Genomic DNA, 27,493 nt, shown 5'->3' with positions numbered 1-27,493 from the left:
ACGTAATAACTGAAATCCTAATTTCTCCTTCATCCCAGGGGGACACTGGAGACACATAGAATGTCCCAAAGCTGTCCCTAAAGGCGAGAGAGCTTCTGGGCAATGCACAGCATCTTTCTCTCATCCCAAAATGCAAACATGTCCAAAAGAAATGAACTTATTAATTTCCTCAGTCATTACATAGTGTTTTGTTCAATGTTATTTGGTTCTACTGTAAGTTCTTTTCAGTTTGTCCACAATGTGATTGCATACCTTTGTTTGTTTTCTGTTACTACTCAATAAAAACAACTTGCATATAATAAATATCCAAAAGATAGCATTTAGTTAAAGCAAAGAAAAAAAAATACTTTAAAAAACAGTTAGACTGCACTTTGCACCTCAAGAAAGACTGGCGGGTCCATCAGACACTAAAAAAAAATGAGACTGAGGGGCAGTCAATAGGGGTACAGAGGAGGAGAAGTCTAAGTTAAAGTGTTAGATCTCCTCACTACACTCAATATACCCCAGTTTCTTCCAGGGATACTAAATACTGTCATATTTTTTATTATTATATATAAATATATCAACCATAACTTTGAGTTAAGTTGTAAGTTTAAGAATACTGCTTAAAAAGTTACATTTTTGAAAGTTCATAAACTAATTTTTATTTGTAATTTCTAACAATAGTACATTTCTATACCACATTTGTACACATTTTGAACACGATTTTGTTTCAACTGGTTACTAGGCCCTATAACCAAATGAGACATAACTCTATGAATAGTACTGTGAAGTGTGAATAAATAAAACTGAATGATAACTTGAAAGGTATATTATTTCTTCATGTATGAGCCCTTGTCTAATGATTAATATGTAGTGGAGTAGAAGGGATTCTTCATGCAGTACATATTAATAGAATATTGTTAGCTTTTGTTCACACTATTCATTTCAATGCAAACACAGCAGGAGCCTTTAGAAATAACAGAACTTGTTGAAATGAGCCAATCGAGTGTTAACACATTGTCATGAAAACCTACATTTTAATATGTGCAAAAGACGCAATGTATTTATAGCTGGTGTACAGTAGATATTAAACCAAATACAATTTTGTACAGTCTAAATTATGAAGTATGTTCTTTCTGTATATGATCAGGGAAATCGTAGAAAACACATTAGAGAACTAGTAGCATTTATACATTAAATCCCTGGGAACAATTTAACTGTAGGCGATAGACGTGAGTTGCCCACGGTAAGATAATTTCCACCAGTGAATCGCAATCACATATATCACAGATATTAATTTGAGAGGTGCGCAGAAACATCGCTGAGAATTGAGTTACCCCCTATATATATTAACCAAATTATTATTTTTATCGTTTAGATAGTCATGGTCAGGGTCATACAGTCCCACTTGCCACACTAAAAAATTACAGCTACCCAGCAAACACTTTTACTTATATGATTCACCTGTGAAATCATTTAGTACATTGTATTTACAACTTAATTGCATTATCTCTTACTGTAATTAATTAAACATATTCAGCCATAAAACATGTGTATTGGCATTAAATTTACCGTCTTGTGTCCAAATTCTTGCAAAACCATCGTATGATCCTGTAGCTAAGAGTGTGCCATCAGCCTGTTAGAAAGCAAACATATACAACAAATTTGTAACATTCAGTTTTCCAATCCAGGATGTAGCTTTGCATTGAATATCTCAGCATTTCAGCAGCAACTACGTAGATGCCTATCCCTCATGGGGGTAATTTATGTAATGGTGCGTACACACTGGGCGATTAAAGTGGACGACTGAACGATAACGATATCGTTATCATTCAGTCGTCCACCTTATCGTCCATTTTTAAAACAAAAATGATGAACGATATCGACGACGCGGTTCCCGCGGGTTGTTCGTCATCATCGGGTTAACATGCAGGCCAACCTGACGATATCGTCAGATTGCTGCATGTTATAGAATGGGGGAGAGAGCCCGGGGCTGAACGATATCGTTAATGATATCGTTCAGCGGGTGTGCTCAATGTCATGAACGACATTGAGCACACTCTGCCGGGGACACACTAGATGATATCGCTCAGGAAGCATATCGTCTAGTGTGTACGCACCATTAGTTTAGCTGTACATATTTTAAAATTACATAATTTATTATTATTATTATTATTATTATTATTAACAAAATGGCAAAATTACAGTCAGGTCCATAAATATTGGGACATTGACTGAATTTTCATATTATGGCCTCTATTCACCACCACAATGGCTTTGAAATGAAACAAATAAGATGTGCTTTAACTGTAGACTTTCACATTTAATTTGAGGGTAATTACATACAAATCAGGTGAACGGTGTAGGAATTACAACGGTTTCTATATGTGCCTCCCACTTTTTAAGGGGCCAAAAGTAATGGGACAAACTAAACAATCCTAAATCTAAAGCTGGGCATACATGGCAAGATAAAATGTCTGTCAGACCGACAGACATTTTATCTGGCCGGCTGCCAGCCGCAGATGTCTGCGGCATACACTGTGAGAGAAATCCGTAGGAAGGAACACAGGAAATGTCTGTCTGTCGGCCGCGCTGGGCATACACTGCCCGATGCAGCCGAAAGTTACCGGGTAAATATCGCATCGGACGGGCATGCTGGACAATCCAGCATGCCCGACCGAGCAATATTTAACCCTCGGTCGCCCCCCCACGCTACAATCATCGCGGCGATCCGCCGATATCTGGCGGATCGTCCCGATAATTGCAGTGTGTATGGCCAGCATAGCTTTCACTTTTTAATACTTTGTTGCAAATCCTTTGCAGGCAATTACAGCCTGAAGTCTGGAACGCAAAAACATCACCAGACGCTGGGTTTCATCCCTGGTGATGCTCTGCCAGGCCTCTACTGCAAATGTCTTCAGTTCCTGCTTGTTCTTGGGGCATTTTCCCTTCAGTTTTGTCTTCATCAAGTCAAATGCATGCTCGATCTGATTCAGATCAGGGTATTGACTTGGCCATTGCATAACATTCCACTTTTTAGCCTTAAAGAACTCTTTGGTTGCTTTTGCAGTATGCTTCGGGTCATTGTCCATCTGCACTGTGAAGCGCCATCCAATGAGTTCTGAAGCATTTGACTGAATATGAGCATATAATATTGCAGAAAATACTTCAGAATTCATTCTGCTGCTTTTGTCAGCAGTCACATCATCAATATATACAAGGGAACCAGTTCCATTGGCAGCCATACATGCCCACACCATGACACTACCACCACCATGCTTCACTGATGAGGTGGTATGTTTTGGATCATGAGCAGTTCCTTTTCTTCTCCATACTCTTCTCTTCCCATCACTCTGGTACAAGTTGATCTTTGTCTCATCTGTCCATAGGATGTTGTTCCAGAACTGTAATGGCTTTTTTAGATGTTGTTTGGCAAACTCTAATCTGGTCTTCCTGTTTTTGTGGCTCACCAATGGTTTACATCTTGTGGTGAACCCTCTAAATTCACTCTTGTGAAGTCTTCTCTTGATTGTTGACTTTGACACATATACACCTACCTCCTGGAGAGTGTTCTTGATTTGGCCAACTGTTGTGAAGGGGTTTTTCTTCATCAGGGAAATAATTCTTCTGTCATCCACCACAGTTGTTTTCCATGATCTTCCAGGTCTTTTGGTGTTGCTGAGCTCTCCGATGCGTTCTTTCTTTTTAAGAATGTTCCAAACAGTTGATTTGGCCACACCGAATGTTTTTGCTATCTCTCTGATGGGTTTGTTTTGATTTTTCAGCCTAATGATGGCTTGCTTCACTGATATTGACAGCTGTTTGGATCTCATATTGAGAGTAGATTCCAAATGCAAATGTCACACCTAGAAACAACTCCAGACCGTTTACCTGCTTAATTGATAATGAAATAACGAGGGAATAGCCCACACCTGTCCATGAAATAGCTTTTGAGTTGATAGTCCCATTACTTTTGGCCCCTTAAAAAGTGAGAGACACATATAGAAACCATTGTAATTCCTACACTGTTCACCTGATATGGATGTAATCAGAGCCGTAACTAGACTTTTTGGTGCCCCTGTGCCAGAAAGAGCATTGGCGCCCCCCTCATTTTTCAAAGGGACATAATGCACCCAAAAAAGGGCCATGGCTTCATGGGGAAGGGCCAGGGAAGAGATAGGAGAGGCCAGGAGATGCTGGGGATGAAATAAGAGGAAGCTACAAGCAAGAATGATAATAAACAGAAATTTGACAGGCCCAAACAGCACCCCCTGACCTGTGGTGCCCTGTGCGATGGCACCGGCCCCCCTACCCTAGCTACGGCCCTGGATGTAATTACCCTCAAATTAAATCTGAAAGTCTGCAGTTAAAGCACATCTTGATTGTTTCATTTCAAAGCCATTTTGGTGGTGAATAGAGGCCAAAATATGACAATTCTGTTAATGTCCCAATATTTATGCACCTGACTGTATACACATTAATTACAAAATCATCACTGTACTCTCCTCAATGCAGACTGTGAACTTAAACTGAAATAGTCAGTGAGACATGACTAGAGATGACAATGATAGTATTTGTACTTGATTGATTCCATGTTAAAAATCTGTTCTCCGTTTAGGCAAGCCACCATTCAAATAAGCTTTTCAGATGACTCTAGGGGGTTATATTTACTAAAGTGAGAGTTTTTAAAAGTGGAGATGTTGCCCATAGCAACCAATCAGATCCTAGCCAAGATCTTCTAGAAGGTGCTAGTTAAATGTTAAGTAGAATCTGATTGGTTGTTATGGACAACGTCTCCATTTCTAAAAATTCACCCTAGAACTTGTGTATAGAGTAGTCCAAGTTATTTACCAATTTAAGGTAATGAAGGAAAGGGATGTTGATGGAAACACGCAACAGGAATAAAAATAGCAGCACATATTCGTAACTCATGGTTAAAGTACAGAAACTTTATGCCTCAGATGTTTAATGCCTCCACAAACTGTAGGAGTACACAACCTATTTTAAGCAAAACTTTTTACTAAATACTTTATGGGATCTGTTATGGAGATGGGTGCGGGAGGTCCATTGAGAGGGGATGGGTACGAGATGTTGGCACTCGGGAACCCGAAGGTCAAAATCCCAACACCAGCATCCCGACAGGGTAAGGATACCGACACCTGTGGGTAGGTATCCTAACCGTCCCCCTCTCCCTAACCTTCCCTCCCCTGTGCCTAACCCTAACCTCCCCCTCCCCTCCCCGCACCCTAAACCTAACCCTCCCCCCCTTAATGCCTAACCCTTTCCATAGTGCCTAATGCTAACCCTCCCCCTAACCCCGGTACCTACCTTTGGAATGTCAGTGTTCGGAATGCGGGCACTGGGATTCTGATAGGTATTGGGGATTCCGGCGGCATATTCTAAGCAACGGCATCCTATGTGCCGGCATATTGACCGCATCCCCATTAAGATGCCAATGTATGCAATGCTCATACTATCTACTCAGTGGTGACTAGGAAAGAGGCAAAAGGGCAATTTCTCTGTCGGCCTCATTGTATTTACATACGGTGGCATGGAGAGACTGAAGTGTCTTTCATCAGACGTTCCCTTTGTATACTCCAAGGCCTTAAGCTGGGTACACACGATAAGATATATTGGGGGAGATGTATTATAGCGGCACTTAACGTGCTGCTATAATGCTTCCTGCTTCACCTCTTTACTGAGGCGAAGCAGGAAGCACTAACGATGAGATGTATTAACATCTCATCGGCCAGAGAGGGGGAGCATTAACTCCCCCTTCCTTCGATCTCTGCCTAAGGACATAGCGCATCCAGCCTAGTGCTGATGCGCTGTGTCTCAGTCCCGGCTGGCTCCACTGAGCATGCGCGGGATCTCGCAAGTATCACGAGATCCTGCTTGCATACCTGGAGCAGCCAGCTGCCGCAGCAGGGGCAGCGTTGTCCCTGCTTTGGGGATAGGGCATCGCCAGGCTGTAGCTGTCGCAGGCGGAACGGTCAGGTGATCTGATCATTCATACAAGCCCTGCTGATCGGCGCTGCTTCTTGTATAGCACCCTTGTCATTTACTGTGCATCCCCCCAATCATACATCGAGGAGAAGAGGTATCAGCGCACATAACGTGCGCTGATACCGCTTCTGCGCTTCTTACATCTCCCCCATTGTACGATATATATTGTTCTGATGTGGATTTGAAAGATGTAACGTGCAGATCGTATAGTGTGTACGCCCGATTGCGCATGCACAATCCTCATTTATTGCATTGTCCCATCTGCTGTGCTGCTCAGCAGATGGGATGATGCAATGAACGGCGCTATGCTGTTACATGCAGTATTTAATGATATATCGCACCGTTGTACACCGGATCGTGTAGTGTGTATGTCACATGCGATATATCGTTACATTGTGTAGCTCCATTACCGGATACACACACCGTGTATTGTGTACCCAGCTACAGATGTTCCCCAATAGAAAAGAAGCATCATGTGTCCTCATACACATACCCTTTTTGTACCATATGACGAGGTTCCATTCTGCGCACTTATGCTACTTCTCCTAATTTGTGTTACTTTTTCCTCAAGTTTGCATCTTAGTTGTAATATAGTGTACTAGGCACTTTGGATTAGTGGTTTGGCGTGGCTAGTGAGTAAGTTCCGCGGCTTGCTAAACGTAGCTACTGTATTTAGCTCGATTTGAGGGTAGGTGCTGGTGTATGTGGACGAATCTGTAGTTACATTATTAGGATTAAAAATATTGCTGAGCACCATTTACTGTACTGAACAATCATGTTATCACCAGCATTGGGTGCAAATTGCTTATTTTTTGTTACCAGTGAAGTTGTCATAACTTTTATGTTTGTAATTTACATTTAGTTTAGTTTATTAATAACCAAAGTCAGCTTAGCATTAACTGAATTTAAGCATTTGTTTTTAGGGCAGTGTTTCCAAAATCCGTTTTCTGTGCACTCCCAACAGCTCATGTTTTCCGGATTTTGGTCTGTGGAAACAGGTATGATTTTTACTGACCCAGCCAAGTAGACGAAGGCACCTGTGCATGGTGAAAACACAAACTGCTGGGGATGCATGAGGACCAGATTTGGGAAACATTGCTTTAGGCTAATGGGACATAAATCAGACTGTTACCATTTGTGTTGTTGTTCTTACATTACATAGTACTGTTAATATTTTCTTTTTCATATAAAAATAATAATAAAGAATGCCATCACTTAGCTTTTTGTAAAAATAAACTCTGTAGAAGAGAGAGATTTTTTTTTAAACTTCAAGACTTATGCAGAGCTATTTCATTGCCCGGCCAGCAAAAAAACGGCTGTGAAATGTAGTGATGCAAGGAAGCGGGTGGGTCCATTCACAGGGCTCGGGCACGGCACGGTTGCCGTGTTACAGCCGGAAATATCCACTGAGAAGGATGGCGGCCGTGCCGTGCCCTGGCCATCCCTGCAAGCCAGTGGTGTATAGGAAACAATGGCCCTGATTCAGAGCCGGACGCTCTGACAGAGCGCTCGCTCTGAATCAGGACCGTCCTTCTTAATTTTTAGAGCGGCCTCCTGGCCGCTCGTATAGCTGTGGGTTACCACACACAGCTATAGCGAGCGGCAGGGCCGCCATCAGGGGGGGGGCTGCTGGGACTGGAGTCCCAGGCCCGGCAGAGAGGGGGGCCCATGTAACATCAGTGCGCATTAGTGCCGGTCCGCCAACTGGTGGCGCGCGGGCAGTATAGAAACAACGGCGCTGAATAACTGAGAGACGGCGTCATTACAAATATGGGGCTGGCCGCGAGCCAATTAGAGCTCGCAGAACGGCAGCCAATCAAGAGCAGCCACTCCTGATGGCTGCCGGTCCGCGAGCTGTGATTGGCTCGCGGCCTGCGCCATATTACAAATGCCGCCGCATGGCTCCCGGGTCCCGGCAGGTGGATAGGGGTTTACAGCAGCTGCTGATCTCTCTGGCTTCTCCAAGTGCGCACCCGCCCCCTGCCTGGCAGCCTCAGAGGAAGGGTGTGATCGGATTACTGTGTGCAGCTTGGAGCAGCAACCAGGGGATAGACTGCATTCTGTGACAGGTGACTGGTTAGGGCAGGGGCGCTGTTTGCATATAGATCCACCCCTGAATCAGATACGTGGATTATAGCATGGTTCCTGACCCTGCCCTCTATCCCCTATTAGTCCAGCCATTCCCGCCCTGCGCCCAAACCCCCCCTTCCCCGTCATCACAGCCCTGTGCCCCCCATTAAGGTCAAGCCTTCCCTGCCCTGTGCCCTCTACCCCCTCCAATCATCCCAGCCCTGCGCCCCCAATTAAGGTCCAGCCTTCCCTGCCCTGTGCCCTCCATCCATCCCAACCCTGCGCCCCCCATCAAGGTCCAGTCTTCCCAGCCCTGTGCCACTCCCCACCATGTCAAGCCTTCCCTGTGCCACCAATAGGAATAGCCCTGGCTATTTTAATATATTCTATGTGGGTCTGGCTATTTTATGTGAATCTGGCTTTCTTATATATATATGTGTGTGTGTGTGTGTGTGTGTGTGTGTAGAATCGACTTTCCCTCTATATTTATTATAGATTCAGGTTTTCTGTGTGTGTTTGAATTTACAGCAGTTTTCTCTCCTGTACAGTATTTCTGTATTTGTAATATTGCATATATTATGGTGCATACACACGGTCAGATTTTTCCTTCAGATCTGAACGATAACAAATTAAAAATCGTTCAGTCGTTCATAACTGAAGGAAAATCTAAATCTTCCCACACACATACCGATCTGCCCACGATCAGCCGATGTATACTATCTGTGTACGATTCCCTTGAAACTCTCCCCGGCAGCTCTGCACACGATCTCCACACGATCTCCACACGATTTGGGGTCCAATCTTCAAACGATCTCTCCTGCAGTCAGACTTTTTACAGTGCATCACGTCCTAGATTGTCAGATCTGCCCTACTGCACGGCAGATCTGAAAATGCGATGTGTGACCAGCGGGGACGCGCATCGCATCGTGATCGTGAGTGGGGACTCACGATTTCCTCACGATTTGGCCATATTTTACACGATCTGTCGTTCCAATGTGTCGGAATCGGCCAGATCGTGTAAAATATCGCTATGTGTGTGGGCACCTTGACATATCTGACATGCCTGAACGATGGACGATGAACGATGCGCGTTCCCGTTTGTCAGATAACGATATCTGACATCTGATGTGTTTGCAGTCAGACTTGGAGGATTCCATTCATTTTAATGCAGTCAAAAATTGTTCAAATCGTTCAAAACTTTGGTAAAATCGGTCAAATCATTCATCTGACAAATCTGACCGTGTGTATGCTCCATTATATGATAGATTGACATGTTATAACAACACCCACAGCCCAAACTTTGTGAAATTTTTAAACTGGTTTATAATTGATGCCCTACCTCCACTGTAGCTCCACACACATTTAACCTCCCTCCCCCATCCTACCTGAAGGGGGGGGGCCCAGTCCATTTTATCAGTACCGGGCCCCGCAATTTCTGATGGCAGCCCTGGCGAGCAGCCAGGAAGATGGTCGCGATGGTCAACCATCGGGTTTGCGCCGAGACCCTTGTGGTATGGTCTCGTTGCCGCAAGCCCTGGAGTGCTTTCGGCTCTATCAGAGCCGAAGGCACTCTCACTGACATCACTTGTGATGTCAATGGGGCGGCCCCAGACGGTAGGCGTTCCCATGGGAACGCCTCCGTCTGGACAGCCACGCCCCCGGCACGCCCACCAAAGGGGGCGTGCTGTCACTCACCGTCGTGCGCATGTGCACTGGGCCAACATCGACCCGCTTGCGAGCGCTCAGCGCTTGCGAGCGGGTCTGAATCAGGCCCAATGTTTCCTTTCACACACACCGGCCGGCTTGTACAGCAGCTGCTGCTGCTCAACAGATAAAGAAAACAAAACAAAACATTAAAAGCGTCTCAAAGCCGCTGCCTGTGAAAGGCACTGAGTGCCTGAGAAAAGCGGCCAGCTTCTGCCTGCTCTTTGCCGGCCAGTCAAAACCGGCAGGTGTGACACAGGCCATAAAGAATAACTTAATTTTAAATCCTATGGTTTTAGTAATAACAACAAATACTGTATCAGCATGTTCTCTACATGACTAAGGGCTTTTTTTCCCCAGATATCCATTAGAGCATAACATACATTATTCAACGACCGCATTATGATTTAATCCAGTGCACACAATATGCAAATGAAAATATTTTCCTTGAAAGACCATTAAAGCATTTTAAACAAGCTAATGTAAACATATTACTTTAGAGAATCAATATTTCCATGGAAAATGGCAAGTACAGCTTTTAAGGAATCGTCTGATACAGGCCAGGGAGATAACTTACTGTCTACATTGTGATAATTAGAAATGTGAAGTTATTACACAATATTTACATTTCATTATTCATAAAGTCTGACTGTAAATAGCTTACATTCCAGTCCAATGAGGTGACATCTTTGTTGCTCGGAACGTCTTGCCCCCCTTCCCGTATACAGTGCCTTAAAACTAGTTGAGTGGTGCTACTACTGTTTTCATTCAAATTCCATATTCTGGCTGTCGAGTCTCCTGACCTTGAAATTGAAAAAAAATGGAAAGAAAAATATAATACATCTATGCATGTACGACCTTCATTTTCAATATTAAAATCATAAAAAAAACAAGATACGCATAATGTTGAAACACTAAATAATAAAGTAAACCAACCCTAGTAGACCTGTAAATAGCTTGGGGTAAATTTGTGTAAATTGTTATAAAGGTAACTGCAAAAAAAAAAGGTGCTGTAACCCAAGAACCCAGACACTAAATTATTTTTTTCCAGACACAATATGGAAAATGTAAGAAATGTCTGTATCTGCGTCTTGTGTTCTATGGGTTACAGATCTCCATAGTCATGTAGAGGGCTTAAATAAAATAAAGATAAAGGTACAAATATGATCTGTAAGAATAAGATCTAGCTTCCGGTGAAAAACAGTTTTTTTTTTTTTAAAGTACATATTCGTTGTGAGAGATAAGTAGTGCTAGAACATCCCATGCTTATAGGGGTGAAACTACCACTATGGCAGCCTATGTGGAGATTATTGGGGCCTGTGTTACTATGCACTCTCAGAGGTGTATAGGAGATACCCATCACAGCCAACAAATATGCTTTGTTGTAGGCCTTGGTGTTACTTACAAACATCATATTACCTGGAGTTCTTTTTCAGATATGGACAATTCTCCCGCAACACAAACATTCTGCCATATAATATGGAGTCTAGTTCTAGTTTTTAATAATAGCATTTGTTGTCACGTTAACATTATTATTGCCAGTAACATTCCTGGCTAGATAGTGCACCCCAATATTTTTAAACTTGCTGGATTGCTGTATGACTATACATATTACTAGGATCTATGTGGTACTGTTGGATCAGTAATGATAAAAAGCAGAGTAACCCCATATTAGAGAGTCCAGCTATGGGGAATAAGTGAGAGAGGATAAGATGTGTGTTTGGGAGATGCAGTCACTACACCACACCACACCACACTACAGGGCAGTCTCTGTGCCTGCTTTATCAGTATGGTGGAGTGCACAGGAAATGCAGGAATGAACAGTATGAAATGTAGGGTATTTAAATACACAAAGGGTCATTTCAGAACTTCAAAAGGTGTCATGTAAAAGCAAGTTTTATAATGGCATGTGCCTATATTTCCATAAATACAACCATTGTTACATGTAAGTACGTAGATACGTACTTATACACAAACAAACGCATGCACAGCTCCCTACCCTCACTTCCAAGAACCAAGAAGTGGGCATGCACCTTGAGCTGTACTTGGTTCAAATAACACAGTAGTGTTGGTTCTAGAGATGTGCACCGGACCATTTTAGCTGGATGTGGATTTGGCTCAGATTCGCCGTCCGGCTTTGGATTTGGATTTTTCAAACCGCCGTGACTGGTTTCGGATTTAGATTTTTTTACAAAAATTGACAAAAAAACCTAAAATCACATAATTTGGGCTTATTTTTTGTTCCTAGAGTATTATTAACCTCACAACTCACAATATTGTTTACACCATTATTGGCCAATGGTTGCAGTGAGCTGGCTGGTTACTAAGCGTCACAGTAGTGGCACAGACACCGCAGTTTAAAGCACATCTATGAAACATGACATTATCTTGGCATTGCTAAATAGTACATATAATATACAAATAACAAATCATTACAGCTGAAAATTCCCTTCTCCAGTGCTACAGACTGGAGATACAATAACAACATCTCACTTACCCAGATGCTAGGAGGTCACTGACTGGATTCCAGGCACAAATGAATACCTCAGACTCGTGCCCACGAAGGACCGTTGCCTTGTTAGGCGGAATTTCCACATCACCATCAATTTCCATTGGTTCTGCATGGTTATCTGCAAAGCACAACTTGTTATAAGACAAATATCACACAATGGTTATTTAATTTTACTGTCAACTGCTGTTGAAGGCGAATCATTTGCAAGCCTGCCACATATCTAGTTTTATTTCAATAGAAGTACTAAAGGAAGATTGAAATGTAATCATTTTCTGTGATAAGCATAATTTCATATTCAGCAAGCTTTGTGAAAACTTCTAGCGAGAAAGTTAACAATGTAATTACATTTATAAACCAATTCCGGAAATACTTAAGATTATGATGATTAATCGAAAATGTGTGCCCAACCTGGTAAGCAGAAATGCTACAGTATTGACCATATTTGCTTAAAAAAAGAACACAAAACATATATTTTAAAGATGTAAACATAATTATAAAAGACAAGAGCCTATTCAACCATCAGAGCCCGTGAAGAGAGACAGTTTTTACAAAGATCGAAATTATTGTAATTAGGGGTCTATGGGCCTGATTCAGACCCACTCGCGAACGGCTGTCCGCTCGCAAGTGGGTCGATGTTATGGACTGAGCATGCGCATGACAGAGGGAGCTCCGTCGTGCGCATGCGCCAGACGCGACGAGCGAAGGAAAGTCCTTCGCTCGTTGTGTCCGATCAAAGGGGGCGTGCTGTCAATGTTGATTGACAGCACGCCCCCTTTGGTGGGCGTGCCGGGGGCGTGCCTCCCTGACGGGGGCGTTCCCATGGGAACGCCTCCCGTCAGAAGCCGGCCCACTGACATCACTAGTGATGTCAGTGGGAGTGATTTTGGCTCTGATAAGAGCCAAAATCACTCCGGAGCTTGCGGTTGAAAACCTCAACCGCAGGCTCTGGCTCGCAAATTCGATGGTCGCGATGGTCTCGACCATCGCGACCATCACAATGCACGCTCGTATAGCCTGTGGGTGGTGACTCACAGCTATACGAGCGTCCAGGAGGACGCTCCATGAAAATGGAGGCCGGCCCTCATTCAGAGCGTGCGCTCTGCTCAGAGCGTACGGCTCTGAATGAGGGCCTATGTATCAAGGCTTGATGAGAGATAAAATTGTGAGGTATAAATCACCAACCAATCAGCTTCTAACTTACATTTTATAGGCTGTGTTCGAAAAATGACAGTTACGAGCTGATTGGTTAATACTTTTTCTCTCACAATTTTGTCTCTCATCAAGCTTTGATACATAGGCTTCTTAGAATTAACTGCGGCTGGTATCATTTTCTAATTAAGCTTCAAAATCAAAGGGTATAGAAACTATAGGCAAGTTGTTAAAGGCTCGTTATCACTATTTTCCTTCTGTATTTATCTTAAATGATGCGCATTTAATCGCTGTAAGTAGCTAAGTTATTATTCACTAAGCCCTTCAAGTACAGACACTGGGCCTGATTCAGACCCACTCGCGAGCGGCTGTCCGCTCGCAAGTGGGTCGATGTTATGCACTGAGCATGCGCACGACGGAGGGAGCTCCGTCGTGCGCATGCGCCAGACGCGACGAGCGAAGGAAAGTCCTTCGCTCGTTGTGTCTGATCAAAGGGGGCGTGCTGTCGATGTTGATTGACAGCACGCCCCCTTTGGTGGGCGTGCCTCCCTGACGGGGGCGTTCCCACGGGAACGCCTCCCGTCAGAAGCCGGCCCACTGACATCACTAGTGATGTCAGTGGGAGTGATTTTGGCTCTGATAGAGCCAAAATCACTCCGGAGCTTGCGGTTGAAAACCTCAACCGCAGGCTCCGGCTTGCAGTTTCGATGGTCGCGATGGTCACGACCATCGCGGCCATCAAAATGCACGCTCGTATAGGCTGTGGGTGGTGACCCACAGCTATACGAGCATCCAGGAGGACGCTCCATTTTCATGGAGGGCGGCCCTCATTCAGAGCGTGCGCTCTGCTCAGAGCGTACGGCTCTGAATGAGGGCCACTGTTTTTTCCTATCCAAGATTTTCCTCCCAAGCTCCTCTTGTCAGTCATACCCCTTCTTCACCAAAAACCTGGCTCCAATGTGGGACACTGGGCACGGGTCGAAGTCAGGTGTTATCCCTTTCACACTACACTCAGGTAGAGCTCAGGGTCGTATTTTCTGGGTCACTCTTTTTTCAAAGACCCTTTTAGACCGAGCGGCAACCCGCGTAGACCCGGCATTAACCTCAGTTATTGTGGCAGTGGAAGAGGGGTATTAGTGACATGTGGTAATCCTCTCGCAATACAACACTTGGGGGCATAGTCTATAAATATCCTTGATCCCATCCAAAGTTTCACTGTGGATACGTCAACATGCTCTCCCCATCCAGCCCCCTGTTGTGCTGTAAGTTGTGACAGAAAGCCAGACAGTGATTATGTAAATTGTGGCATCGTGCCTTCTGCATTTCCAGCCTTGACCTCCTCCTCCATAAGGGCACCATCTCCAGCCTTGACCTCCTCCTCCATAAGGTCACCGTCTCCAGCCTTGACCTCCTCCTCCATACAACACCATCTCCAGCCTTGACCTCCTCCTCCATAAGAGCACCATCTCCAGTCTTGACTTCCTCCACCATAAGGGCACCATCTCCAGCCTTGACCTCCCCCTCCATAAAGTCACCATCTTCAGCCTTGACCTCCCCCTCCATAAGGGCACCATCTCCAGCCTTGACCTCCCCCTCCCTGAGGGCACCATAAAAACTTATGCTTTGGAAAAGATAAGAAGCACCTGATCCTTAAAGTAGAATTCCTGGCAATAACATCATTTTAACCTTAAACCACTTTCCTCTCAAAGTAAGCTTTCAACGAACAATACCAGATAGTGCCTAATGAATTCAAAATGTTCCGATCTTATTGTGCTGGGAAAACTGTCCTTCACAAGCTGTCTACAGTACAGACTGCGCTGTCACAAATCATTAATGGGATCCCCATTAATAAGACCCAGTTGTAAAAGTTGAATGAAATACAACCTTATTACCTGGCCTGTAAATAGGATATGATAGTTTACTTACTTATTGCATGTGCCCCATTTTCTTCACCATTCACAGTGGCTGCTCCGTTCTTTGGTGTGTTCTGTTGTGATGCAGGCGCTGCTGATGCGGCGGTGACAGGTGCTGCACTTGGTGCAGATACTGCAGATGCAGCCTGTTGCTGAGCCAACTTCTCTCTGAAGGCTTGTTGCCTGGTTTGTACAACATCTGGCATCACAGCATCAATCAGAGACAATGATTCTATCGGCCGACCATCAAACACTGTGCCGTCCTAGACAGAGAGGTTAGTAAATAAGTTATGTTTTCATTCTGCACACAATATTCTGCTGCTCACCACAAATATAAAATAACAAAAGAAATAAAAAATCTATCAATATATAAAGAAGTCGGACAAATCTAAAAAGCTTGTTTACTATGATGAGACTGAAGAAGTTTTTATAATGCTGAAACGTGATGAAAAATTATTTTTTAAGTGATTTAGGCAAAAAGAATATAATTATATTATTTTATCACCGTAAACTGATCCTTGAGTTGATCAATACTACAATCCATATCTGGTACTGTACATATATTTCCAAAATACAATTTTTAAACAAGTTCTCATATTGCCCACGGTTTATTATACATGGAAATCCCAAAATAACTTTTCTTTCTCTGCAATTTTTATTTTGAAATATCTATTTGCTTCCAAATGTAAAATTGACACGTAACTGGCAAATAACTACAATGACTATCTTCTAAGCTGTTTACCTTTCTATGGGCCTGTTTCAGCTGTACGATGTGCCGATGTTTTCGCAGTTGTGCAATAATCGGCAATGTGCACATGCGTCTATGTAGCATGGCGCATGCGTCAAACTACATTACCATAGTCACAACGACTATTGCAGTGTGAATGTCGGTCAGGGAGCATTTGGAGTGGTATCTGGAGTGGCGGCAAAGAACGCAGCTTGTTGCGACCGTTTCAGGGGTTTGTCACAAGCTGCGACTGTGATCCTGTACACAAGGAATATGCCTCCGGGGTCTCAATTCCCACGTCCATTCTGCGGGACCATAGACTCACTCAGGACTGCTACAAACAAATGATCTGCGGCCGATGCTGCGTCTTAGTTCGCTGATGCTGCAACATTTATGCAGATGCTTGGATTTGAAAAGCTGCAGGTGGGCGTCTCATTACAACACCCAGCGGCTGCGACATTCAAATAGCAGCTGTGTACAAATTTGCAGCTGCGATGGCATTAGCGTACATTTCTGAATCAGCCCATCAAACCAAATTATTTAGCTTCGGTAGAAAAGCACTCTATCATCTAAATACAGTATATTTTGCAAAATCCTGACGAACAAAGGGAAATGCCCATTTTTGTCTCAGTAAGGTCTGTAACTGCATTAGCCATATTTTACACGTACCATTTTGCCTGGATCTTAGCCCACCCATAGCGTATCAGTATTATCAGGGCCGTAACTAGGGTGGGGTGACCAGTGCCACGGCACAGGGCACCGCAGGGCAGGGGGCGCTGTTTGGGGCAGTCAATTTTCCTGTTTATTATCATTCTCACTTGCAGCTTCCTCTTCTTTTATCCCCAGCATCTCCTGGCCTCCCCTATCTCCTCCCTGGTCCTTCCCCATGAGACCATGGCCGTTTTACGGGTGGACTATCTTATGTCCCTATTTGAAAAATGGGAAAGGGGGGGCACAAAATGGTCTTTCTGGCACAAGGCACCAAAAAGTCCTGCTACAGCTCTGAGTATTATACACTGACACCTCCTGGCTATGGGCCTGATTTAGAGTTATATGCTAATGATGCTGCTGCTGCGTCTGTTTATGCAGCTGCTGTCCGAAAATATACAAATGTCACAGCCTCTGGGATTTGTAATGTGACGCCCACCTGCGGCTTTGCAAATCCGAGCATCTCCATACAAAGACGCAGCATCGGTCGCAGATCAGTTGATTATCACAGCTCTGCAGTGGTGTAACTAGGGCAGGGCGAGCGGGGTGCGTGCCCTGGGCGCCGTTGGACCAGCGGCGCGGGGGGGCGCCGCAGGCCATGTTACCGGCCCGCCCGCCCTAGTTAGCCAGTGTAGCGCCGACCGCAATGAGTGTGGTCAGCGCTACACATTTACACAGGACCGGCGCTAGGCTTCCAGCACCGGTCCTGTGCTGCACAGCTGAGTCCGTTCCGTCCCCCTGAGCACTTGCCCAATAGCGCTAGGAGGCGGGCTGAGGCTGTGCATAACACACGCATCGCCGCCAGCGCTGGCGGCAATGCGTGTGTTAAACAGCAGCCAATGAGAGTCAGATAGACTCTCATTGACTGCTGCAGCACCCACTGCAAGAGCCGGGCTTCTGTCCGGCTCCTGCAGTGGGTAATGGGACAGACGTCATGACGTCTGTCCCATAATGCTGAGCGCGCCCGCCCGGGAGGACTGGCCGGCAGCGGGAGCAGCGTCGCGAACCGGAGCAGCAGCAGCATGGATTCAGGTAAGTATATTTATATATATATTTTTTAACCTATCTGCACTACGGGGGAGGGGGGTGGCTACTACTGGGGGGACCTCTACTGGGGGTGGGGGCACAACGGGGAGGAGGGTGGCTACTACTGGGGGGACCTCTACTGGGGGTGGGGGCACAATGGGGGAGGGGTGGCTACTACTGGGGGCACCATTATTGGGAGGACCTCTACTGGGGGGGGGCTACTACTGGGGGCACTTAATCGGGAGGGGGAACCTCTACTGCGGACTACTACTTGGGGGGGGAACTACCACTGGGGGCATTATAAAAAGGGCCTACTACTAGAGGCACTGCACTTGGGGGACCACTACTGGGGGCAATAATAGGAAGAGCCACTACAGGGGGCACTGGATAGGGGGGATCACTACTGGGTGCCTGCATAAGGGGGCCACTACTGGGAAAACTGCATGGGGCGGGACTACTGCTGGGGGCACTATATAAAGGGCACTGCATAGGGGGTGGGGACTACTACTGGGGGCACCATATAAAGGGCACTGCATAAGGGGATACCGCTACTGGGCGCACTGCATTGTGGGGACTGCTACTGGGGGCACTGCATAAGGGGGAACACTACATGGGGCACTGCATTTGGGGGGCCACTACTGGGGGTACTGAGTAAGGGGAACTAATTGGGGGCTGTATAAGGGAGACCATTACTGGGGATACTGTATAAGGGGCACTACTATGGGCCTGCATAAGAGGGACCACAACTGCATACTGGGGGTACTGTATAAGGGGTACTACTTGGGTTAAGATGCATATGGATAGAAATGTTCAGTGTGAAAATAAAGGGGTGTGTCATGTTGACACGCACCATTTTTAAGTGACCACGCCCATGGGGGGCCTACCTTTTCAAATGTGCCCTGGGCTCCAAATACCCTAGTTACGCCACTGCAGCTCTGAGAACCCTATGGCTAGGCTACTCAGAATGGCCATACGAACTGAGACGCCGGAATAATTTTCACTGCGTACGGGATTGCAGACGGCGTTCTTTGCCGCCACTCCTCCCACAAACACTCCCTGACTCTCAATAACACTGAATAAAAAAGTCACTGCGAACGACTAATGTACCTTGAAGCATACATCTCTGATTCAGGCCCTATATTAGGTAGACCTACAGTTTCTAGTTACATTCTATTCAACAACTACTGTATAGAACTTGTGTTGGCTCTCTATGTCATTGAGCCCACTCATGGTAGTGCCTTCAGCCGTACATCTTCCTTCATTTTGAAGAAATAATGGCTGTAGCTTCATTTTGAAAAAATAATGGCATTAAAGTACAGATGTGTCCTCGTACACCTAACCTTTATGCTCTATATGGAGCGAGACGCCTGGCGCGACTTAGACTCTCAGCCATAGATAGCAATTCTTATACCTGAGTACTTATTCCTGCATTTTTGATCACTAATAGTGTACTAGGTAGCTAACCGGGCCTGATTCAGAGATGGTCGCAATGCCAATGTTTATGCAGTTGGGCGATTATCAGTGGTCTCTGCATGGGTCTGAGGGCACGATTCAGACCCGGTCGCAAAGCTGCGTTCGCATGCAGCCGGTCCATGTTTGCATTCTGCGCATGCTTTACAATGCGCATGCGCGAACCGGAAATCAACCGCAGCGAACACGCAGAGGCTTGATACATTGATTGACAGGAAGTGACCGTTTGGGGGTGGTGGTCAGAGTAACGCAGGCGTGCCTGGGCATCTAAACGCTGTTTCAGGGGCGTGCATAATTAGGCTCCAGCGACAGCATACGCATCCTAACGTCTAGTTACACATACAAACATTAGCAATGTCTGCGGTAGGGTCAGATCAACCACAACTTGTGCATGTGGGTCCGATGGTTCCCGATGTTTGCGCTGTCTTGCGAGAACGTAAGTGAAGGGCAGTAGGCGGCATTATGTAGTGTTGGGTGTCTACGTATTGTGCTGTGGTTACATTGCGTATGCGGTCATTAGCATATTTTCGCATTGACAGGCTGCATGCGAACGCAGTCTTGCGACCGGGTCTAAATCAGGCCCTGAGTCACACTGAGCATGGGTCAACTTTCATTACCGATGTCGCCCGCATTGAGGATTTATTTCAAAAGCGATTGACAGGAACCATTTGTGGACGGCAACTCAAACGCAGGCGTGTCACAACCATTCTCAGGGAGTGTATCTGTCTGCGACTCACGTACGTAGTCACAAAGGCTCATTTTCATTTGCTAATAGAGGTACTAAGGGCCTAATTCATATATCTATGTAATGCCGATATTTACGCAGTTGAGAAATTATCAGTCAACTGCATATTAGGGGTGTGCACCAGCCACTTTTCGTGTTTTGGTTTTGGATCTGGATCTTTCTTCGTGTTTTGGATCTGGATTGGTTTTGCCAAAACCACCCTTCCGTGTTTTGGGTTCTGGGTTTTGTGTTTTGGATCTGGATTTTTTCTTAAAAAATAAAGAAAAACGCTAAAATCACATAAAATGGGCCTTTTTTTGTTCCTACGCTATTAATAACCCCAATAACATTAATTTCCACTCATTTCCACTCTATTCTGAACACCTCACACCTTACAATATTGTTTTTAGGCCAAAAGGTTGCACCGAGGTAGCTGGATGACTATACTAAGCGACACAAGTGGGCGGCACAAACACGTGGCCCATCTAGGAGTGGCACTGCAGTGGCAGACAGGAAGCCAATCAGCGTTATGGTGCCCATTTGCATGTAGCACGAACCCGGGAGATCCATGCTACATGCATCTGTGTGATTGGCACAGAGCAATGACAGGTCTGTGAGACCCGTCTGTTCTGCTGTGGTAAAAAAAAAAAAAAAAAAAAACCTGTGTAAAAAAAGAAAAAAATGGCGTGCACCCCCCCAAAAAAGAGCAACCAGCCCCGGGCATTAGTAACCCAGTGCTGGGTGTGCTTAAATAAAGGGGACAAATGACGTAGGGTTCCCCTGTACTTAAGCACAACCAGCACCGGGCTAGTCAGAACCAGCGCTGGTTGCCAAAATATGGGGGACAAACGACGTAGGGGTCCCCCGTATTCTGCGCAACCAGCTCTGGGCTCTGATCCGGTCCTGGTTCTGGAAATACAGGGGAAAAAAATTAGTAGGGTTCCCCTGTATGTTCCAGAACCAGCACTGGACTTTTTCTAGCGGGGGGCTGATGCCACAGCCAGGGGAGCCCTTTCACCGGGCCCCCCAGCCGCAGCATCAGCCCTGACCGCTAGTCAGCCCAGGCCGGGGATCCCTGGGGAGCTGGGGACCCCCCAATAAAGGGGTCACCCTCTCCAGGGCACCCCAGGCCCAGGCTGATAGCCCGGGGCTATCCCCGCCACCCCTGGTGGCGGTGGGTGGCGGGTTGATTGTGTGGTGTGGTGTAAATAAAGAATATCAAACATTGTCTTTACAAGTAGAACTGCAAGTCCCAGCTAGCCTGCCCCGCATGCTGGTACTTGGAGAACCACAACTACCAGCATGCAGGGCATTAAGGGCCCACTAGTACCTGTAGTTCACCTGTAAAAAAAATGTTTAAAAAAACACAGGACACACACACCATGACAGTATAAGTTTATTAAACATACACACACACACACATGTACACATACTCACCTATGTAACCTGTAGCATCGGTCCACTTGTCCGGTAAAGTATCCATAGGGGACCTGTGAAAAAAAACATACTCACCATCTCCTATGCGAGGTTCTGTCCTCTTCGTTCCAAAAACAAAAACGCGATCCACGAACTTAGTACCGTTCTATAGAACGGTACTTCCCGAATGAGAGCTTAGCGGCGGGGTATCACCATGGAAACCCCGCTGCTAAGCGTTCATTGGCTGAGAGAGGTCATCTCCCGTCTCTCTCAGCCAATGAAAGGCTCCCTCCATTGTACCCCGCCGCTAAGCTCTCATTCGGGAAGTACCGTTCTATAGAACGGTACTAAGTTCGTGGATCGCGTTTTCGTTTTTGGAACGAAGAGGACAGAACCTCGCATAGGAGATGGTGAGTATGTTTTTTTTCACAGGTCCCCTATGGATACTTTACCGGACAAGTGGACCGATGCTACAGGTTACATACAGTCAGGTCCATAAATATTGGGACATTGACAGAATTTTCATATTTTGTCCTCTATTCACCACCACAATGGCTTTGAAATGAAACAAACAAGATGTGATTTAACTGCAGACTTTCAGATTTAATTTGAGGGTAATTACATTCAAATCAGGTGAACGGTGTAGGAATTACAGCGGTTTCTATATGTGCCTCCCACTTTTTAAGGGGCCAAAAGTAATGGGACAAACTAAACAATCCTAAATCTAACTTTCACTTTTTAATACTTTGTTGCAAATCCTTTGCAGGCAATTACAGCCTGAAGTCTGGAACGCATAGACATCACCAGACGCTGGGTTTCATCCCTGGTGATGCTCTGCCAGGCCTCTACTGCAAATGTCTTCAGTTCCTGCTTGTTCTTGGGGCATTTTCCCTTCAGTTTTGTCTTCATCAAGTGAAATGCATGCTCAATCGGATTCAGGTCAGGGGATTGACTTGGCCATTGCATAACATTCCACTTTTTAACCTTAAAAAACTCTTTGGTTGCTTTTGCAGTATGCTTCGGGTCATTGTCCATCTGCACTGTGAAGCGCTGTCCAATGAGTTCTGAAGCATTTGACTGAATATGAGCATATAATATTGCCCAAAACACTTCAGAATTCATTCTTCTGCTTTTGTCAGCAGTCACATGATCAATAAATACAAGGGAACCAGTTCCATTGGCAGCCATACATGCCGACGCCATGACACTACCACCACCATGCTTCACTGATGAGGTGGTATGTTTTGGATCATGAGCAGTTCCTTTCCTTCTCTTCTCTTCCCATCACTCTGGTACAAGTTGATCTTTGTCTCATCTGTCAATAGGATGTTGTTCCAGAACTGTAATGGCTTTTTTAGATGTTGTTTGGCAAACTCTAATCTGGTCTTCCTGTTTTTGTGGCTTACCAATGGATTGCATCTTGTGGTGAACCCTCTATATTCACTCTTGTGAAGTCTTCTCTTGATTGTTGACTTTGACAGATATACATCTACCTCCTGGAGAGTGTTCTTGATTTGGCCAACTGTTGTGAAGGGGTTTTTCTTCACCAGGGAAATAATTCTTTTGTCATCCACCACAGTTGTTTTCCGTGGTCTTCAGGGTCTTTTGGTGTTGCTGAGCTCTCCGGTGCGGTCTTTCTTTTTAAGAATGTTCCAAACAGTTGATTTGGCCACACCGAATGTTTTTGCTATCTCTCTGATGGGTTTGTTTTGATTTTTCAGCCTAATGATGGCTTGCTTCACTGATAGTGACAGCTCTTTGGATCTCATATTGAGAGTTGACAGCAACTGACTCCAAATGCAAATGTCACACCTAGAATCAACTCCAGACCTTTTACCTGCTTCATTGATAATGAAATAACGAGGGAATGGCCCACACCTGTCCATGAAATAGCTTTTGAGTTGATAGTCCCATTACTTTTGGCCCCTTAAAAAGTGGGAGGCACATATTGAAACTGTTGTAATTCCTACACCGTTCAGCCGATTTGGATGTAATTACACTCAAATTAAATCGGAAAGTCTGCAGTTAAAGCACATCTTGTTTGTTTCATTCCAAAACCATTGTGGTGGTGAATAGAGGCCAAAATCTGAAAATTCTGTCAATGTCCCAATATTTATGGACCTGACTGTAGGTGAGTATGTGTACATGTGTGTGTGTATCTATGTTTAATAAACTTATACTGTCACGGTGTGTGTGTCCTGTGTTTTTTTTAAACATTTTTTACAGGTGAACTACAGGTACTAGTGGGCCCTTAATGCCCTGCATGCTGGTAGTTGTGGTTCTCCAAGTACCAGCATGCGGGGCAGGCTAGCTGGGACTTGCAGTTCTACTTGTAAAGACAATGTTTGATATTCTTTATTTACACCACACCACACAATCAACCCGCCACCCACCGCCACCAGGGGTGGCGGGGATAGCCCCGGGCTATCAGCCTGGGCCTGGGGTGCCCTGGAGAGGGTGACACCTTTATTGGGGGGGTCCCCAGCTCTCCAGAGATCCCCGGCCTGGGCTGACTAGCGGTCAGGGCTGATGCTGCGGCTGGGGGGCCCGGTGAAAGGGCTCCCCTGGCTGTGGCATCAGCCCCCCACTAGAAAAACTCCAGTGCTGGTTCTGGAACATACAGGGGAACCCTACTAATTTTTTTCCCCTGTATTTCCAGAACCAGGACCGGATCAGAGCCCAGAGCTGGTTGCGCAGAATACGGGGGACCCCTACGTCGTTTGTCCCCCGTATTTTGGCAACCAGCGCTGGTTCTGCTTAAGTACAGGGGACCCCTACGTCGTTTGTCCCCTGTATTTAAGCACACCCAGCACTGGATCACTAATGCCCGGGGCTGGTTGCTCTTTTTGGGGGGGGGGGCATGCCATTTTTTTCTTTTTTTACACAGGTTTTTTTTTTCTTTTACCACTGCAGCACAGACGGGTCTCACGGACCCGTCAGTGCTCTGTGTCAATCACACAGATGCATGTAGCACGGATCTCACGAGTCCGTGCTACATGCAAATGAGCACCATAATGCTGATTGGCTGAGAGCCATGACAGACGGCTCTGTCAGCCAATCAGCACTTTGCCCATTAAAAGCAAAGGCATTTTTTTTAAAATGGCCGCTCGAGGCAAAACCTCGAGATCCGACAGCAGATCTCGAGGTTTTGCCTCGGGGGAGAGGGATCCGGGGCAGACAGGGAGATCCGAGCTTTGGCTGGGATCGCCCCGGATCCCCGAAGTTCGGGTGGGTTCGGTTCTCAGGGAACCGAACCCGCTCATCCCTACTGCATATGCGTCGCAGGTACCTTAGCGATGCCGCTCGCAGTGAGGATTTCTTCAGGGACCGTTTGGGGAGGTAACGGGGAGTGGATGCAAAGAACGCCAGCATGTCATGACCGTCTCAGGAGCTTGTCACATCCTGCATCTGCGATCCTGTATGCAAGAAATAAGATTCTGGCGCCTTAATTTCCAGGGCCATTTTGCGGGACCATAGACTCACTCAGGATTGCAATAATCGAATGATCTGCAACCGATGTTGTGTCTTTGTACTCTGATGCTGCAACATTCTAAGCAGATGCTTGGCTGTGCAAAGCCGCAGGTGGGCGTCTCAACTCTGAATTGAATTCAAAGTCGTGATACAGATCTAGAGCCCCAAGATTAACAACGGATATTTAATGAAGCACTGAGAAAATGGCAACTTCCATCAAGCGATGTACTGGATCCATGTAGTTAGAACATGTTGCCTGCACATTATAAAGACATACACACAATATACAGTGCAATGCATAATGAATATGCTTTCTCATCTGTTTCCAATGCTGCATACAAAATGTAGACCTTGAGGGAGTCATGCATCAATTTCAAACTCTAGTGACATTGCTATTATATTTCACAATGTTCAGAGCAGCCTGAGCAGGCAATCAGTTTTGTGACTCATACAATATAAATGGAATCTGCAGTAATTCTCAGTGCATAACACAGATCTACTGTTACAGGTCATCATGATTGTACGGATAACAAATATAGCATGTAAGACTGTCAGGATAAGGTGCAGCTTTCCATGGCTTAAGAGTTCCAAGATATCATATGTCTGTTTGAGATGTGAAGGCACAATTTTTAAAATCACTTCAAACAAATGATACTATCCACCTTTATCAGACTCCTGGACACAGCGGGGAACCAGACATTACTGCAAGGTGACTGGGTCATGTGATCTTATGTCTCATATATGCTTTGTTAGGACAAGCCATACCTCCCAACCATCCCGATTCTGGCGGGACAGTCAAGCTTTTCAGGCATTGTCCCGCTGTCACTGTGGAACGCGGGGGAAGCAAGGTTGGGAAGTCTCCTCATTTGCAGCTCTACAATTTTACCACTAAAGACTATTAGGAGTAAATTAACTAAGATTCTAGTTTGGTCAAGATGACAATCTCGAGTGAGTTTAGGCATGTTTTTCATCTCGCAAATTTACTAAAGGCAAACTCAGGTGAGTTTGGGAGAGAGTTCTTTAATCTCACTTGTAAAACTCGGGTGAGATTGCAAACTCGAATCTTCTCACCATCGAGCACCCAGCCAATGAGCGATCGCTACATGTAAAGCGGGCGCTGATTGGCTTTTTTTTGCCAAGAACGTGGATGCTACGGAGAGTGGTGCCAGGATTGAGGTGAGTATGAGTTCTTTTTTCAAGGTACATCCGTGGAATCTACATGGATAAGTGGACAGACCAGCTGGTACAGGTAAGTATGTGTGAGTGGGTTAGGTGTATGTATTAAAGTTTTACTAGATACGGTGTGTGTGTACTGTGGTTTTTTAACTATTTATTTTACAGTGGGGGTACGGGTGCTGGCCGCCTGCTGCCACTTGTACTTCCACTGTAAAATACAATAGTTTTCTACTATTTTACACTTTATTACCCCCGTACCCACAGCCCAGGGGTGCGGGGAAGAGCCCTGGGCATCAGACCAAGCCTGGGGTTTTGGGAGAGTGGGGACCCCTTTTTGATCCCTGAGATCCCTGGCTTGGACTGACCGGCTTGGGCTGAGAATGCTTTGGCACTGGAGACCAGGTAATAGGGTCTCCTGGCTGTGGCATTAGACCCCGGTCGGTTTGGGTCCGGTGCTGGTTTTAAAATATAGGGTGAGCCCTACGCATTTTTTCCCCCCCTATATTTAAAACCAGCACTGGCCCTGCAGCAAGGTGCTGGTTTCTAAATTACGGGGGAACCCTACTCGTTTTGTTCCCCGTAATTTTGGAACCAGGACTGGCTGGTTATGGCTTTTGGGGGGAGACCCTACATCATTTTAAAAAAAAATGAACCATTCTTTAATAGGTATAACACACAAGCAGCCTTCACATATCTCACTGATATGTGCAGGCTGCTTGCTCGGGAGAGATTTGCAGAGAGATAACACTGCAATCTCAGGTAGTAATCTCAACTAAACTTGCAACTCGGGGAGATATCTCGATCTGCATCACTACCAGAAAACTCATTTTCAGCTAAACTCACTTCTTAGTAAATTTGCGAGATGAAAAACGGGAAAATCACCCGAGATTTGGCAATGCAAATTTAAAAAAAGAGATTTAAAAAAAAAAAAAAAAAAAAAACTTGACCAAACTTACCCCTTATACTCAAATGTAGAGATGAACAGGGCAAAACATAGAAAACATTTCACATTAACAAGGTATAAGAGCGAAAGTACAATACACAAACCATAGCATAAGTACACAGCTTAAGTACCAAACCTAAAGGGGGGAATTGAATTAGCAGCGAGACATGCCCCTCAGCTAATTGATTGCGCCGCACACTAACTCGCTAACTTTACGTGGAATCAATGGATTTTACTCACGTGTTAAACCCCAGAGGGTGCCACTTCTGGTCTTAATGTGCGTGGAAAACCCGCTAATTGAATTGGCCGATGTGGGTAATTAGCTGCAGGGCTTAATTGGATTCCCCCGTAAATATCAAAACGCAGACTGGGTAGAACAGATACCTTAGGCATGGGTAGGGCATGCCACTGAAACTAACAGGAGTCGCGGGTGGGAGTCGATTTAGTAAGTGTAAGAGTAGCTGATGGGGAGAAGAAGACAATGGAGTTTTGCACT

At 45.4% G+C, this 27,493-nt stretch overlaps 1 protein-coding gene across 2 annotated transcripts in view; it reads right to left on the bottom strand.

The window, feature by feature from the left end:
- The window catches only part of TBL1X (transducin beta like 1 X-linked), a 360,692-nt gene that overhangs the window by 20,463 nt on the left and 312,736 nt on the right, over positions 1-27,493 (bottom strand). For both annotated transcript variants that reach the window (XM_088451544.1, XM_088451543.1), the window contains 4 exons: positions 15,350-15,599; positions 12,260-12,392; positions 10,427-10,565; positions 1,555-1,618 (listed from right to left, as the gene is read on the bottom strand). In XM_088451544.1, coding sequence (XP_088307670.1) covers positions 1,555-1,618; positions 10,427-10,565; positions 12,260-12,392; positions 15,350-15,599 — 586 coding nt within the window. The remainder of the gene's footprint in view (positions 1-1,554; positions 1,619-10,426; positions 10,566-12,259; positions 12,393-15,349; positions 15,600-27,493) is intronic.

The sequence above is a fragment of the Taudactylus pleione genome, unplaced genomic scaffold (genome assembly GCF_031769625.1).
Source record: "Taudactylus pleione unplaced genomic scaffold, aTauple2 ptg000026l, whole genome shotgun sequence".
Lineage (NCBI taxonomy): Eukaryota > Metazoa > Chordata > Amphibia > Anura > Myobatrachidae > Taudactylus > Taudactylus pleione.
This window is presented reverse-complemented; position numbering and strand designations above follow the sequence as displayed.